Here is a 16,863-nt window from a genome sequence, read left to right as displayed (position 1 = left end):
TATGAGGACCTCTACCCCCAGCACCAACTGCCGCTCTGGGCCAGAGTGAAGAGAGAGGGGGCCAGGGGACAGTTCCACCTTGTCTCCTGCATATGTCATCAGTTTGGGGACCCCTCCCCCCAGCACCAACTGCCACTCTGGGCCAGAGTGAAGAGAGAGGGGGCCAGGGGACAAGCTTCAATGCTTTTCATTCCATTTTCATCCCTACATACCCCGCCCCTACTGTCCTTGGTGTCACAAGCTCAATCTGCTTGTAACTTTATTTGTGACCATTTGTACTGTCATCAGGTCCAATATCATTATGATGTACATAGCAAGATCATATAGTTACCAGATATAATTGGGTTAAGATATGGTGAGGGATATATGAAACAAAGTGTAGTGAAGACAAAACAGAAAAATGTTGTTTAGGAGAATCATATGGACCCATTTCAGTTGTACTGGTGAATACCTAAGACAGAGAAATCAATCGGTTTTATTCAATACCCATGAAAGTGAATGAAAAGTGATTTAATACTAATGATGCTCAAGGATGAATCTGAGATTTATATGCAAGCCTATAGTATATCTACAGTTTCAGGCAATGGGCAATAGACCTGGAACTTGGTTTCATCATTAGAATAAAACTTTGATTCCACAAAGGAAGTTAATTTTACTAAATGCAGCTGTAAGTCTATATTTTGAGTTTTAAACAATTGTTTTATCTGTTACAAGTGTGAAGAGCAAGTTATTAGTCTTTTGGGGAAAAAATATTGCCTCATATTTTCTTCTGTAGAGTGAAAAAAGTAACACATGTTGTGCAAATTTTACTGAAAAGTACATGACTAAATTAACATTTTTGAATTGGCAGTTATAATAAGGTAGACCTAAATGTTTGCCCTCACTTTCCTCAAAATGTAAAAACAGGAGGCATTTGCACAGAAATAAAGGCAGAATTCTATTTTCAATGTAGATCTTGTTTAAGAAGATGGAGCCAAGATGGCATCAGCAACGGGAGCACTGGCAGAATCTTTGTAGGTTCTGGTGGGTTTTTTTTGGGCTATAGAGCCATGTTCTAGAGGCATTTCTCCTGACATTTCGCCTGCATCTATGGCAAGCATCCTCAGAGGTTGAGAAGGTCTGTTGGAAGTAGGAAAAATGGGTTTATATATCTGTGGAATGGCTGGGGTGGGGCAAGGAGCTCTTCCCTGCAGCAGTTAGGTGTGAATGTTTAGCTGATCACCTTCATTAGCATTTGAAGGCCTGCCTGAGTCTGGGAAAATCTGTTGCTGGGAGGTGTTAATCTGTGCCTGGTTTTTTCCTCTCTGTTGTTTAGCTGTTATAATTTTAGAGTTTTTTTAATACTGGTAGCCAGATTTTGTTCATTTTCATGGTCTCTTCCTTTCTGTTGAAATTGTCCACATGCTTGTGGATTTCAATGGCTTCTCTGTGTAGTCTGACATGGTGGTTGTTGGTGTGGTCCAGCATTTCTGTGTTCTCAAATAATATGCTGTGTCCAGGCTGGTTCATCAGGTGCTCTGCTATGGCTGACTTCTCTGGTTGAAGCAGTCTGCAGTGCCTTTCATGTTCCTTGATGCGTGTCTGGGCGCTGCGTTTGGTGGTCCCTATGTAGACTTGTCCACAGCTGCATGGTATACGGTAGACTCCTGCAGAGGTGAGAGGATCCCTCTTGTCCTTTGCTGAACGTAGCATTTGTTGGATTTTCTTGGTGGGTTTGTAGATTGTTTGTATGTTGTGTTTCCTCATCAGCTTCTCTATGTGATCAGTGGTTCCCTTGATGTATGGCAGGAACACTTTTCCTCTGGGTGGATCTTCATCTTTACTCTCGTGGCTTGTTCTTGGTCTTGCAGCTCTTCTGATGTCTGAGGTGGAGTATCCATTGGCCTGGAGAGCCCAGTTGAGGTGGTTCAGTTCATCTTGGAGGAGGTGGGGTTCGCAGATTCTTTTTGCACGGTCTGCCAAGGCTTTAATGGTGCTTCTTTTTTGACTTGGGTGATGGTTGGAGTTTTTATGTAGATATCTATCTCTGTGTGTGGGTTTTCTGTAGACGGTGTGACCCAATTGTTGATCTGGTATACGAATGACTAGGACATCTAGAAAAGGCAGTCTTCCTTCATTTTCTTTTTCCATGGTGAACTGGATGTTTGGGTGAATGCTGTTAAGATGGTCCAGGAACCTGTTGAGTTCTTCTTCTCCATGGCTCCCAATGGTGAAGGTGTCATCCACATATCTGAACCATATCGTGGGCTTTTTGGTTGCTGTTTCCAGAATCTTTGTAGTTGGTTTGTTTTGTCACTAGCCTGCTACCAAGCATGGGAGTCCTTTTGTTACTGTAGTATTTTGTTGTTTTATAGTTTTATGTTTTACTGTGTAAGTCTTACCTACGCTCTCCTCTAGAACTCATAAGGAAAACTTACTTATAATCAAACAATTAGGCTCTTGTTTCTCATGATCATGCAGAAAAAAAGAGTTAATGCTCTTAATCTGGTACACACAACTCAGTTGTGCCAATGAAACAGCAGAAAATCAACAGATACATCACAAACAAACAAGCAGTTCCAGTAAGTAATATCCGTTTTTGACCTTTGTCAAATAAATATGATCTTTTTAAGCTGGATGTACAGTCTGAGCAACTATTGTCTGGTGGATGAAACACTCAGAGATGCCATGGATTTTTTAGAGAAAGATCTTTTGAAGGAGGATTCCCTCTACAGAATATAAAAGGAATGGAAAGAGAAAGATTAATCCAATAACCCAGAAAGTCATTGCTCAGCTTTATTAACACTTTTCTATCCTGACATTCCCACAAATATCTGGTGTTGTTCTCACAATCATTCTGAAGAATTGAATTGGCCCAAAATTCTTTGCAGTTTACAGAGGAGTAGCAAGTAATATTTCCCATCAGTATCATCACTTCCCTTTTGATGTTCAACTCTTAAAGTCACTGATATCATCCACATATAAAATAATAGGCACTTTCTTTGACACTACTGAGGATGGAAAAAATTCTGCTCCAGACAATGTGTGAATTATATCATTCAGATAAAATTAAGCAGAAGTAGTGTTACTTCTTTGTCTGTGGGAGAAGATCAGCTGGAAATACCAACTCTTATTCTAGTAGCTGACAGAATAGAGTTCTTTGAGTTCTGTATTACTATCAGTTTATGCCATAATGGGTTTCTATCAAGAAAATTTTAAAAAGTGCACCAAAGATATAAGATGATAGCTACTAGAGGTGTGCAAAATTCACCTAGAGAGGAATTTTCCAGGACGATTCACTGTCACCACTGTTGTTCATTGCAATGATGAACAACAGTGGTGACAGTGAGTCGTCTTGAAAAATTCCTCTTTTGATGTTAATGGTTCCATAGCTTTTGTTGCCCACAAACAACTCAGTTTTCCATTGTTTCATTACATTTTCGGTGAACTTTCTAATATTTTCACAAACCCTGGTGATATCTAGACATTTGAAAATGCAACAATGTGGCAGTGAGTCAAATGTTTTTTTTTGTAATCAATCCAAGTTGTATAGAGATTTGTTTTGCAGCTTTTGCAATTCTCCAGTATCATTTTGTCAATTAGAATATGATCTTTCGTGCCCCTACTTCTTCTTTTATTGCATTTTTGTTCTACTGGCAAGATGTTATTTCTACTGGCAAGATGTAATCCTGGATTTGATCAGCAATTATGCCTGTCAGCAGTTTTAGCTGACAGGCAGACATTTTATTGGCCTGTAGTTTCCAGGTATCATCCTTTTTGCTGGATCTTTCTGTATCAAATATGTCTTCCCAGTTCTTATCCATTTGCTAATGTTTCCAGTTTGCAGCATCTCATTGAATTGTTCAGCCATTTTTGAGTGCAGGCTAATCAGATATTTAAGCCAAAATCCATGCAGTTGATCATTGCCAACTAATGTCCTGTTCTTGACTTTCTTCACTCTTTCAGTGATCATTTATGTTTGTTCTTTCCAAGAATTTCATTTTATTCTCTGAAAGGTTATTTTCAAAGTCTTTTATCCACTCACCTTTTTTTTGTTGTAATTTATTTCCATTTCCCACAGAACTTTCCGGAATGCGTTTGTAGCTGTTTTTTCTGGTTTTTCATTTTTCACTGCCACCTGCTGATTCAGACTTTGGTAGAATCGCCTCTGATTAGATTGTTGTTGTTGTTGTTCTTCTTCTTCTTCTTATTATTATTAACTATTATGTTCAATAATGAAAAGAAAATTGCCCAAGGTTTATATGTTAATCTTCAAAATGTTAAAGGTAGATTTTGTTATATTACTAGAAATGTTATTACTGGATACTATAGTTAATATGTTGGACAGTAAATATGGAATAATACTTTGATTTCTTGCCCTTATGTATTTCAGAGTTTCATGTTTTAGTTCAGTGTTTTAGTATTGAGGCATTCAGAATATATATATATTCTTCATTTCAGATTCTTTCCTTCTTTTGTTTTTTTCTTTCATGAATATATGTTACTTTGATTGGGAATTAGTGTTAAAATGACTTCATATTCTTTAAAAGAACAAAGGAATAGGAAAAATATGAATAGGAAGGTGTGAAAACACTGATTTTATTATTTTTTAACTGAGCAGAAACAGAACTGAGTACCCGATACATAACTACATTAGGACCACTTATTCATTCTGAATGCATATTGCAGAATTTTGGAATCTCTCCATTTTGAAAAAGAGCTGGAAAACTTTAAATATTTAGGCTATTTGTAAAAGGAAGGCTAGCCTTTCTACAACATGTTCACATGCTCACAATTTGTTTTTAGTTTATATGTTTCTGAGATTAGGATCTTTGTGACTTCTGCCTTATAATCTAGTAGTACACATTATAGCACCATTCATCTTCTTTTTTTTAACTTCTCTTTTATAAAAAAAACTGTTAGTGAGACTAGAGCTGCTCATTTTGTTCATTGTGAGTTTAAATTCACCATAACACAAATCAAGAGACATTGAGCAAACATTTCTTGCTATTCATAGGGATTCTGGAGTCTTTGTGGGATCCTTTCCATATAAGACTGAAGATTTCATTTGGATCTCCACCCATACCAACTGAGAAAAATTAGTATAATGGAAATTGATGGATGAATCATTCCTCATGGGAATATCAAAGTCAGTTGGATACAAATTCACAGACTATTATTCTGGTTTCTGAACAGGACTTATCATTCCACTTGCCATTTGTATATATTTCTATGCAGTCCTCTTGTACACTATTTGGCTCCCCTGATGCCCAGTTTGTGTATCCGATTTGTTCACCATTTAGGTGGGTAAAGATGCCTTCAGTATCTATGTCATTCATTCCAAGATATGCAGATTTCCCCAGCTTTGAAATTATTTTAACAATTGCATTGTTTTCAGCCTCATTCCTTGGAGAAGCAATCTGGCCTCCAAAATGGGAACACGCCATCTTGGAAGCAATATAGTTGCCTTCGGCTGCACTGGACGCAAATAGTTTTTCTCCTGTGCTCACGATGTTTGGGAAAATGTGTCCTAGGATTACTGGAAAACAGGTACAACCAAAATTAATCACTCTCTGTTTCTCTTTTCATTTTAGCCCAATATAAATATGCCCTGAGTCCAAGATCCAGGAGCCCCAGAGCCCCAGAGCCTCTTGTTCAGGTGGCCCAGGAGTGCATCCACTCTGCTATAAAGCCCTAAACAGTTTGGGATTCGCCTACCTTTGTGACCGCATCTCCTACCACCAACCTGCACGTTCCCTCTGATCCTCGGAGGAGGCCCTCCTCTCACCTCTTCCTCTATCACAAGCACAACTTGTGGGAACAAGGGAGAGAGCCTTTTCCACGGTGGCCCCCCAGCTATGGAACTCACTACCTGGTGAGATTAGGCAAGCCCCTACCCTAGTAGCGCTTTAAGATAGACCTAAAGACTTCGCTTTTCCAATGTGCCTTTGGAGAGGGACCATATATTCCAGTCCTGTTGCTTCACCTACACTGCTTCCCTCATATTGCACATTCCCCCACCTTATTGAAAGTCTAATTCCATTGTTCAGACCCCTGCGAGCTCTTACCCCACAAATGTACCTTTTCTTTGCTATCTCACCCAGTGTTTTATCATTTTGTGTCATGCATTTGGCCCACCCACTGTGTTTTATTTTCCAGTGTTATTTTGTACTGTTTACTTTACTTGATTGGTTTATTTATTTTTATGTGATGTTATTTTGTTGTTTATTTTGTGTTGCTGTAATGTATAGCTGGGCTTGGTCTCATGTAAGCCATTCCGAGTTCCCTTTGGGGAGATGGTGGTGGGGTATAAATAAATATTATGGTTATTATTATTATTATTATTATTATTATTATTATTATCGACTTCTGTTGTATTACTGCCACCATCACTTCTAGCTGATCACAACATTCCATCCAGAATCCTGGCATCACTAGTACATCTGATGATATCACAATGGGTTGCCCAAACAACCAGGAAGATAGAAAGGACATTGTTCCTCTTCTGACTTGATTATGCTGTAACTGTGTTCTAACATTGACAGAGGCAACAGTAATGACCAGTGCTCAGACAGAGCTCCATGGCCAGCTAGAAACAGCTATGGTAATGATGTGGCATGATGCACCACCTTTCTCTGTACTGAAGAGCACTGGGAAAGAATTATGGTGCCAGTATCTAACCTGGACAGTGGATGAGAGCAAATTAGACCTGATATTGCTTTCCAGACTACCCTAAAGCCATCAAATACTCCAGAGTTTTCAGCAGACAACCCCAAAGTCATTGGATACTTCCAGAGTTTCCTGACCTGAGAGAGAACTGGGCAAAATCGCCTGCAACTTTCATGCAAAGCTGCTGTTCATTGTGGGGCAAACGAGTCTTCCATTTGGAGTTTGCCTAATTTTTTTGTGCACATGTAGACAAGTTCCTACCCCTTGAGTTTGTGGGAAGCATTTAGAACCCCCAGCTTTGCCAGATTTAACTCACTTTCTAAGCATGTTCTCTGTGGTCATTTGTATGGTGATGCCTGGATTCTAAGCTTTTATATTTTAAACTGTCCTAACCCTTGTCTCTGCCCAATAGTTTTGCAAGAAACTAACCTGTTTCTTTTAGATTCATGGAAGACCATGATTGGACATCTCACATGAACAGGTCATTCATGCAAGCCAAGAGGAGAGAACTTTGGTGGGTTCGAGTGTTGCCAGTGCCCCTTCTGCCTCTAAAAATATTGAGTGTCTTGAAAAAAATAGGCATTTTAAATATTAAAATTGTCTGGAAGTATGTGGCATGTTTAAAAAGTGAATAGCTACGTGGAGTTGCCTCTGAAGACTGCCCGGAAGCTGCAGCAAGTACAACGTGCGGCAGCCAGATTACCAACGGGTGCTGGGTACAGGGAGCACACCACCCCGCTGTTACAAAAGCTCCACTGGCTGCCAATTAGCTTCCGAGCACAATTCAAAGTGCTGGTGTTAACCTATAAAGCCCTAAACGACTCCGGCCCGGTTTACCTCTCCGAAAGTATTCTCCCCTACGAACCATCAAGATTACTAAGATCGTCTGGAGGGGCCCTGCTCTTGGTTCCGCCGGCCTCACAAGCACAGCTGATAGGGACAAGGGACAGGGCCTTCTCGGTAGTGGCCCAGCGACTCTGGAACTCTCTCCCACCAGAGGTTAGAACCGCCCCAACAATCCTGACATTCAGGAAACAGGTGAAGTTGTGGTTATGGAGACAGGCTTTCCAAGAATGAGACAATGATCTGGATGGAAGGTGGTGTATATTCGATTTTAGTATGATGACTGACCACTGTAGCTTTTTTAATGTTTTATTCTAATGTGTATTTTGATATTTTACCGATTGTATGTGTTTTTATGGTTGGAAACCGGGCTGAGTCCCTCTTATGAGGTGAGAAGCTCGGTATATAAAACTTTGAAATAAATAAATACTCCTGAACACTTTTTGGCAAAAAAAAGAAAAGAAAAGGGGGTGGGGGTGGTGGTGATTATAAAATGCTTTATGTGACTCCATGGTTGCCCTTTGCTGTTTTTGGATATAAGCAGATAAGCACATGTAAATTGATGCATCTGGTATAATTTTTAAAAATTACAATAGTAATGTTTAGGAACAAATCTACTTTGTTAACTGAGATATACCTTTAATCAAGATTTAAGACTTGCCTAGGGCACAGTGTTTATTCTGACTGAAAGAGCGTTCAAATTAACCCTGATGTTCTCCTCTGATCTATGAAAGTGCAGAGCTTTTCATCTTGCTTACCTTTCTGTGTTGTCCTTGCAGTTACTTGCAATATGCTTAACTGTGTTTGGAGATCACTCATGCAAGTTTTAAGAAGTGCTAGTTCTAAAAAAATAAAGCAATAGTGTTACTCCTCTTATGTTAAAATGCAACATCTTTATTATATTAGTCATAATTCAACAAAGACATAATTGGGCATGTAGAGAGTACAGAAATTGTTGAATGCTTTACAACAGTGGGGAGGGTAGGAAGAAGCTATTTAAGTTGAAAAAGTTGTGAAAAATTGCACATGACCATGCAAGAAAGTTCAGTACAATCTCTCCTCTCTTCCTTTTCCATAATCTTTCTCTACATTATCTCTTACCTTTAGTTATCCTGTCATCTTTTTGTCCTTGATCTCCTTTAGGACCCGAAGGTCCAGCTTTTCCTGGGGGTCCTTGTATCCCTTGTGATCCTGCAAGTTCATTGGAATTATGGACACACAAAAGACAAGCCCATCAATAATGAAAATGCATCAATAATGAACATGGATTATGTGATTTTAATGTTTATATTAATATGTTTCTAATTCCATGTTTTAAATGTCTAAATGTTGTTTTGTCTTTCTGTTTAATATGGTCTAATAGTGAAATTTATAGTTATATTTCACTAGATTTTATATGCATGTTAGGAATTGAATTTTGCCATGAATATTTTGGAAACCGCTTTGAGTCCCCCCCCCCCCCCGGGGGTGAGAAAAGCGATACAGAAATTAAGTAAATAAATAAACAATTTAGCAAAATAGAAATTCTTGAGTGAAATACTACTTTCTTAAATCAAACATAAATATAAATGCTTTGAAGTTCAGAGGGATCACAATAAGTTGCAAAAGATGATTAGAAGGCACACATACAGAATTTTAAATATATGTAATAGTTTAATATTTAATACTTGGGTAAATTCTACAATAATAAAACAAACCAAACTGCCCCCAAACTGAAGTAGACAGATTCAATAATCTTATTTATTATTTCCGGTATTTATATACTGCCCTTCTCAACCACGAAGGGGAATCAGGGTGGTTCACAGTTTTGACAATAATTCAATGCCATCAATTAAAAAACAGTATAAATTATCCAAGTGTTTTATACTAATTTATAAGTGCTGCATTTCCACAGATTCACATCTAAACTTTTATAAGTTAATCACTCTGTGCTCTGGACATGAAATGATACAGTATATCTACTAGGCTTGGGCGGTTTCATTCGTTAATTTCGTAATTCGTTATTAATTCGTATTTAAATTAGCTTACGATCCAATATTGAGCCATGCAGGAATTGTGTGAGGAGTAATAAAGATTTGAAACAATTTTTTCAATTTATTTCGTAATTATTTCGTAATTATTTTCGCATGTCTGGTGCAAGTTTTATAGTTGTTGTTTGTTTTATCACACCAACAGTCAACAACAGAGGGAGAGGGAAGCTTCAAAAGTTCCTCCTGTCCCATTTGGAGGTTTTTTTTAGCATATTGCGCAATCTCGTCCGCCATTAACGAATCGATTCATAATTTTAACGAAATTTCATAAATTTCAAAAAAATTTAAAGGAAAATTTCAGAATTATTTTAAAAAACGAAACGCAAGGGCCCCCTAAAAACAAAACGAGATTAGAACCAAATTTTTCCGTGCTTACCCAAGCCTAATATCTACCCATTTCTATTTTCTCCACATTTATGTTATAAAAATCGAAAATCTTCAAACTGAGAATATAATAAAATTGGTTCATTTTGATCATTTAAAAAAATTAATTGAAACAAAATTCTAAGTCATTAATTGACAGTTTCTTTTAAATGTATCATTTTACCAGCTTTTCTAAGGCTTAAAACCAGTCTAACATCTCTTCCTTAAATTGGATGACACTCTCAGAAATCTGTGTTGTACCTGGCTCTCCTTTTTCACCTTGAGGACCTTGTATTCCATCCCTTCCAGGTAATCCATGACTTCCGGGGCTCCCTGGTAATCCATTGACCCCAGGGGTTCCTGGCAGTCCATTGTTCCCAGAAAAGATTGTGCAAGTATTTACTTTTTCTTCACACTTTTCTGTCTCCAGGTCTGTTGACCTCACTATGGATGCTCCAACAACAACAAAAAGCAAAGGAAGAAATTGCATGGTGAAGGGGTTTGATCTAAAGAGAAAACAGAAGGATCCAATTCAAGTAGATTGAAGGAAACAATACAAACACCTACGATTTTCTAATTAAGCTTATGTACTAGAAATTTTGAAATAGGTAGGATGATCTGGTGTTGGTACTATAGGTTTTGTTGTGTAATAGAAGTTGAGCATCATTTCCAGAATTCTGAAATCTGAAATGCTCCAAAATTGTCCACCTGAGTGACTGAGATAGTGACACCATTACTTTCTGATAATTCAGTTTACACAAACTTAGTTAATTCTCAAAATTCTGAAAGAATATTGTGTGAAAGCTCCTTCAGGTTATGTTTATAAGGTGGATAATTATCACAATTCACTAGCAAAACACAATAGATTCAGCCACATAATTTTGTATACAAAACTATTATTGAAATAAATAAACTTGTATTCCAATTAACACTAATAGAAGAAGCTAAATCATACTAAATTTACTTGTCCTTAATCGGAAAAGGTGTCTTGATACAAAAGAGGACTCATAGGCTATCACAAGATTCCTTTCTTTCTTTTTTCCCCTTTCCTTTCCTTTTTGTATCTTAGGAATTATTTTATGCAGTATAGTAGATTACCCCAAAACCTTGAGTTTTCATGACAAGCAGCTATACAGAAAGTGCACAGTGCTTCTAAAAAAAAGTTTTTGCATAAGTGATTTGGAAACAAAAACATGAAATGCTCAAAAATACAGTCCTCATGTGCTAATATTCCCGTAATTTCTTTTGTCAGGAAGAAAACATTTTCAAATATTCATTCTTACATGAGAGAAGTGAAAAAATGAAGGTTTACATTGGCACTGGTGAATAAATGTGTGCGCTCCACTCTGCTTTCTCCACCGAACAGGTTCCTACCAATGACTACCATGAGGGAAGGATACCCTTGCCAAAGCTGTGCCAAAGAAGAACCCCAGAATGGCTGGAGCCCTCACTAGATAACATTAAAGTAATGTTGGTGAATGTGTTTTCATAACATAAACTCAATGTTAATGTCATTGATATTCATATAGTTTGATATATACAAAATGGGTTTCCTCAGTATTTAAAGCACTGGTCTCCTTTAGGACCTGTTTTGCCAGGTAGTCCTTGGAGCCCTTATACCAAATCAGGGATTAGATGGATGAGAAGAACCAGGATACATGAAAGCAAAAAATAGGAACTGGCATATAAAATCTACAAGGAAGCCTTTGAAACCTATCAGTGAATTCCCAAAGTAAAGTGTGGTGGTGAAAGGTTTTGGGGGGCACAGTTGAACTCTATTTATGAACAACCTTCCTAGTGTATTGTCAAAGGCTTTCATGGTCTGAATCACTGGATTACTGTGAGTTTTTTGGTTTTTATTATTTATTTATTTATTTATTTATTTATTTCAGGCACTTCTACCCCGCCCTTCTCAACCCCCTAGGGGGGACTCAGGGCGGCTTACAACCGGCACAATTCGATGCCAATAATTCAACAGATAAAATACATAACAACAATAACCACAATAGTTAAAACATTCAGTTAATACAATAACAACTAAAAAGCCAATCTAATGGCCAATGTTCACCTAGTTCTAAAATCCGTAAGTCCATTCAGCATTGTCATAGTCCTTCCCAAAATTCTGCTTGTCATTACCTTGTCAGTCTGCCAGATTACCCAAAGGCCTGGTCCCATATCCATGTTTTCAGCTTCCTTCTAAAGGAGAGGAGGGATGTTGATGACCTAATTTCCCCGGGGAGTGAGTTTCACAGGCGAGGGGCCATCACTGAGAAGACCCTGTCCTGCGTCCCCACCAACCTCACTTGTGATAGAGGCAGGGCCAAGAGCAGGGCCTCCCCAGAAGATCTTCAACTCCGAGGTGGGACATAGAAGGAGATATGTTCGGACAGGTACGCTGGGCTGGAGCCGTATAGGGTTTTATAGGTCAAAACCAGCACTTTGAATTGTGCTCGGAACTGGATCGGCAGCCAGTGGAACTGACATAACAGAGGGGTGGTATGTTCCCTGTATGACGCTCCGGTGATTAATCTAGCTGCCGACCGTTGGACTAACTGCAGTTTCCGAAAAGTTTTCAAAGGCAACCCCACATAGAGCGCATTGCAATAATCTATTCGGGATGTAACAAGAGCGTGGACCACTATGGCCAGATCAGACTTCCCAAGGTACGGGCGCAACTGGAGCACAAGTTTGAATTGTGCAAAAGCTCTCCCGGCCATCGCCAAGACCTGGGGTTCCAGGCTCAGCGATGAGTCCAGGATCACTCCTAATGCTGCTGGAACATGGACAAACAGCCTGAAAAACTCTCAGCCACCCAAACTCTCCTAGTCTAAAATAAAGCAACAACAAAAACAAATAAATCTAAAACAAAATATTATAGATCAATAAACATGGAATTTATCTTTCATTGAAGATAGTTATGGTAAATTGATAGTATACAAAACTGGAATTTTTCACTTCTCATAATAATTGGCTAATGAGTTGCAGGTTTTTTTAAAAACAAAAACAAAACAAGAATGAGTGATAATAACTTATTTTATGCTGTGCCCCAAAGGTCTTTTAGGGTTTTTTTAAAGAATTGGCAACAGATCTGTCTCTTCAACTCACAACCGAGACAAGAGAGGTACTCACAAGAGCAGGTGGTATCAGGACAAAGGATTCAGGAAGGTTTCTAGATTTGGAGGGTAGGGGGGTCGTTCCTGACATGACTATTTTCACTTTCTCCTCATAATGGACTTCCAGTAAATCTGCTCCCTAATCAGGAAATTTACTACATATATTGCCCAATTTTTTAACAAACAACATCCCGATAACCCTAGTGTAGCTGTACCTTGATCACCTTTCTGTCTGGCAACTCAAAAATTCCCCAGAACAAAAGGTCATGCATTTACTTTCTCTTCACATCTGTATTGATCTAGGTTTGCAGTTAGTGACACTGTCACTTCCAAAAGAAGACAGAAAATGCCACAATGTAATTTCATTTCTGGAAATCTGCTTGTGAAAGAATTTTTATCTAGCTTTAAAAACCATTCTGTGAGTGAAGCATGTCATGAAAACTCTGTTATAGGTGAACTTTAGTGCCAAGATAAATGCATTTTTAAATCTTGTATGAAAAGGTAAATTCCATATTATATTTATTTATTATTTATTTATTACTGCGCTTGTATACCGCCATTTCTCAGCCTACATTGGCGACTCAACGCGGTTTACAACACTACAATAATCAACAATATCCAGTTTAAAAAGCATAAAAACACATACACAATACACAATATTGGGCCACCAATACAAACCGATGCATCTCTTAACTAAAATCATAATCCAATTTCATCGTCTGTGATTACCAGTCCTTGATCATCAATTTCATTGCACCGGATTAGCCGAATGCTTGTTCGAACATCCATGTCTTCAGTCTTTTTCGAAATACCATCAGCGAGGAGGCTGATCTTATCTCTATGGGGAGGGCATTCCAAAGCCGAGGGGCCACCACAGAAAAGGTTTATATGAAAACTACAGGGAGGCATGTCATTTCAAATGTGCTGGACGATCAATGTTTTGTGGGTGTTTGTAAAAAAAAACAACTGTTGATATTTGATTGTCTTTAAATGTGTCAGTTATGCAGCAAAGTCAACAATCTGACACCTTTTAGGATATTTAGAACTAAGATCCATTGAGATAAATGGGGACTTTTAAATACAAAATTGCACGGTGAATTTACAGATCCAACTCACTTTCTAGAATTGTGACATATGGCTGTCTGATTCATCTACAATTGGCTGGTGAAAATTTAGATGAAGTAAAATTAATGCATACTTTTAAAAAATAAACAGATCAGTTTGTTTCCTACCTTGCTGCTAATAGACACCAGATTTCACGAAAAAGTGTTATTTGCAGGATCTAATTTGCCTTCTATGAGCCCAGTTATAGTTTTCCAATTGAAAATTGCCACATTTGAGTAACTCTTTAATTTCTCTGTCCTTTTCTAAAAAAAGAATCATTTCTGCTTTTGATCCCACCCATTAGGTCTACCAATAGCAAACGTATAGGGCAAAGCTCAAGTCCTAACTCCACTCACTGTTCTTCTCCCTCTTGACCTAAAAATAACCAAAGCAGTTTCCCATCAATGTGAAGTCATTGTATAGGACACATTATGTCGAATCATCTGGGCTGGGGTAATTGATCAATAATAATAATAATAATAATAATAATAATAATAATAATAATAATAAATTTATCGTATCAGGAGCAAACCAAACAGTTGTATTGCATTTTTAACAAACAAACAAACAAAGCACAAAGTTTGCAAGCTTGGTAGTTGATTAAATGTCCTTTGACCAGTAGCTGGCCACTTGGAGTGCCTCTGGTGTAGCTGCAAGAAGGTCCTCCATTGTGCATGTAGCGGGGCTCAGGTTGCATTGCAGCAGGTGGTCTGTAGTTTGCTCTTCTCCACACTCGCATGTCATGGATTCCACTTTGTAGCCCCATTTCTGAAGGTTGGCTCTGCATCTCGTGGTACCAGAGTGCAGTCTGTTCAGCGCCTTCCAAGTCACCCAGTTTTCTGTGTGCCCAGGGAGGAGTCTCTCATTTGGTATCAGCCATTGATTGAGGTTCTGAGTTTTAGCCTGCCACTTTTGGACTCTCGCTTACTGAGGTGTTCCAGCGAGTGTCTCTGTAGATCTTAGAAAACTATTTCTTGATTTAAGTCTTTGGCATGCTGGCTGATACCCAAACAGGGGATGAGCTGGAGATGTCTCTCCCTTGGTCCTTTCACTATTGGTTGCTACTTCCCTGCAGATGTCAGGTGGAATAATAATAATAATAATAATAATCATAGAATCATAGAATCATAGAATCATAGAATCATAGAATCAAAGAGTTGGAAGAGACCTCATGGGCCATCCAGTCCAACCCCCTGCCAAGAAGCAGGAATATGGCATTCAAATCACCCCTAGCAGATGGCCATCCAGCCTCGGTTTAAAAGCTTCCAAAGAAGGAGCCTCCACCACACTCTGGGGCAGAGAGTTCCACTGCTGAACGGCTCTCACAGTCAGGAAGTTCTTCTCAGCTCCTAGTGCAGAGGACTGGCTCTTTGCAGACTGAAGGTCTAACTAAATGCAAGGTCTGGATTCTCAGCAAAACACTGGCTTACCTCCAGAGGCTGGGGGACAAAAGGAGGACGCCTGTGGGTGTGGGGCTGGGACCAAAGGGGCAACACAACAATAATAATTTATACCCCAGTTTATCTCCCCTGCAAAGGACTCAAAGATGCTTAACATAAAAGCATCAGCATAGCCATTTAAAATCTACAAATAAAAGAACAATAAAACAGGATTAAGTATAAATAGTATTTTAAAATTCCCAGTTCAAAATCATTAAAACAAATTTAAATTTCAGAACCACAGCACCCCCTGAAATGGTCTTAATCACCTTCATATTTTAAATCCTGTCTAAATAAAAAGGATTTAACCTACTGCCGGAAGGACAGCAGGGAGGACGCCGTCCTGGATTCCTTGGGAATGTGATATAGGACAATGTTTGGGAGCAATAAGTACTCTATTTCAGTCCCCATTTTGTTGGTAATGAGACTGTTTGCTCCTTCTGCATCTTCCCCTTCCCTGTATGACAGCAATTGCTTCCCCATGAATCTGGTGACTCCCTCCTGTAGAAATCACATCCTTCCCACATGAGAGGGAGGGCGCTAAAAGATGGCACATAAAAACAACTTTATATAAAATCGGGTAGGCAGATGTTAAAAACAAAATAATAGACTTGAAGGACAGGTCCTTGCCCTCATGCCATGCCCAAAGTGGGTCCCCCAATTGAGTGAACCCCTTTCGATATCACCCCTTCGGTGTTGCCCCTTTGGTCCCAGCCCCACACCCACAACGCGTCCTCCTTTTGTCCCCCAGCCTCTGGAGGTAAGCCAGTGTTTTGCTGAGAATCCAGACCTTGCTTTTAGTTAGACCTTCAGTCTGTGAAGAGCCAGTCCTCTGCACTAGGAGCTGAGGTCAGAGGCATCTCACAACAAGCAAGTGTTGCCTCGTCCTTCCAAGCCCCTTGCTGATGTTCTTCCTGGTTCCTCAAGATGGTGCTGTATGGCAGAGCACAATTTCTCTTCTGGAGAGTTGATGCATACTTATAATGAGCTGCTCTTTTTCAATTAATTATAAAACTAATGCAATTTCATTTCAGTCCTCTTTCATCCAAAAATAATTTAAGTTTAGTTCAATAATTAGTCCCAACTAAAGTAAACCAATGGAACGCACCTAAGCATTGATGTATGAAGATAGCATTAATGCAATAGAAATATTTTTGTTGGATTTTTTTAAAAAAATTAGATTTAGGCTTGGTAACCATGCTGTTGCAACTTCTCAAGACTAAAGAATATAGGAACATATTATAATAATGCTGGATTGTATTACTTTTATTTTATTTTGCATAACAAACATATCACATAAAGACACACCTTACAAAATATATG

At 38.7% G+C, this 16,863-nt stretch overlaps 1 protein-coding gene across 3 annotated transcripts; it reads right to left on the bottom strand.

Annotated features, from left to right (window-relative positions):
- Positions 1–2,588: 2,588 nt before the first annotated feature.
- Positions 2,589–14,374, bottom strand: LOC132771265 (pulmonary surfactant-associated protein D-like). 3 transcript variants are annotated; one of them, XM_067466976.1, is made up of 5 exons: positions 14,230–14,374; positions 10,146–10,390; positions 8,593–8,682; positions 8,250–8,333; positions 2,589–2,708 (listed from the first exon to the last, which is right to left on the bottom strand). In XM_067466976.1, the coding sequence occupies exons 2-5, from the start codon at positions 10,372–10,374 to the stop codon at positions 2,677–2,679; spliced, it is 435 nt and encodes a 144-aa protein (XP_067323077.1). In that variant the 5' UTR covers positions 10,375–10,390; positions 14,230–14,374; the 3' UTR covers positions 2,589–2,676. The 3 variants fall into 3 exon arrangements, with proteins under 3 accessions (XP_067323077.1, XP_060625012.2, XP_060625011.2); XM_060769029.2 differs by lacking the exon at positions 2,589–2,708 and adding an exon at positions 4,551–5,518; XM_060769028.2 differs by lacking the exons at positions 2,589–2,708; positions 14,230–14,374 and adding exons at positions 4,551–5,518; positions 13,014–13,127.
- Positions 14,375–16,863: the final 2,489 nt, after the last annotated feature.

The sequence above is a fragment of the Anolis sagrei genome, chromosome 3, assembly GCF_037176765.1.
Source record: "Anolis sagrei isolate rAnoSag1 chromosome 3, rAnoSag1.mat, whole genome shotgun sequence".
Taxonomy (NCBI): domain Eukaryota; kingdom Metazoa; phylum Chordata; class Lepidosauria; order Squamata; family Dactyloidae; genus Anolis; species Anolis sagrei.
Note: the sequence above shows the minus strand (reverse complement) of the source record. Positions and strands in the feature narration are given on the sequence as shown.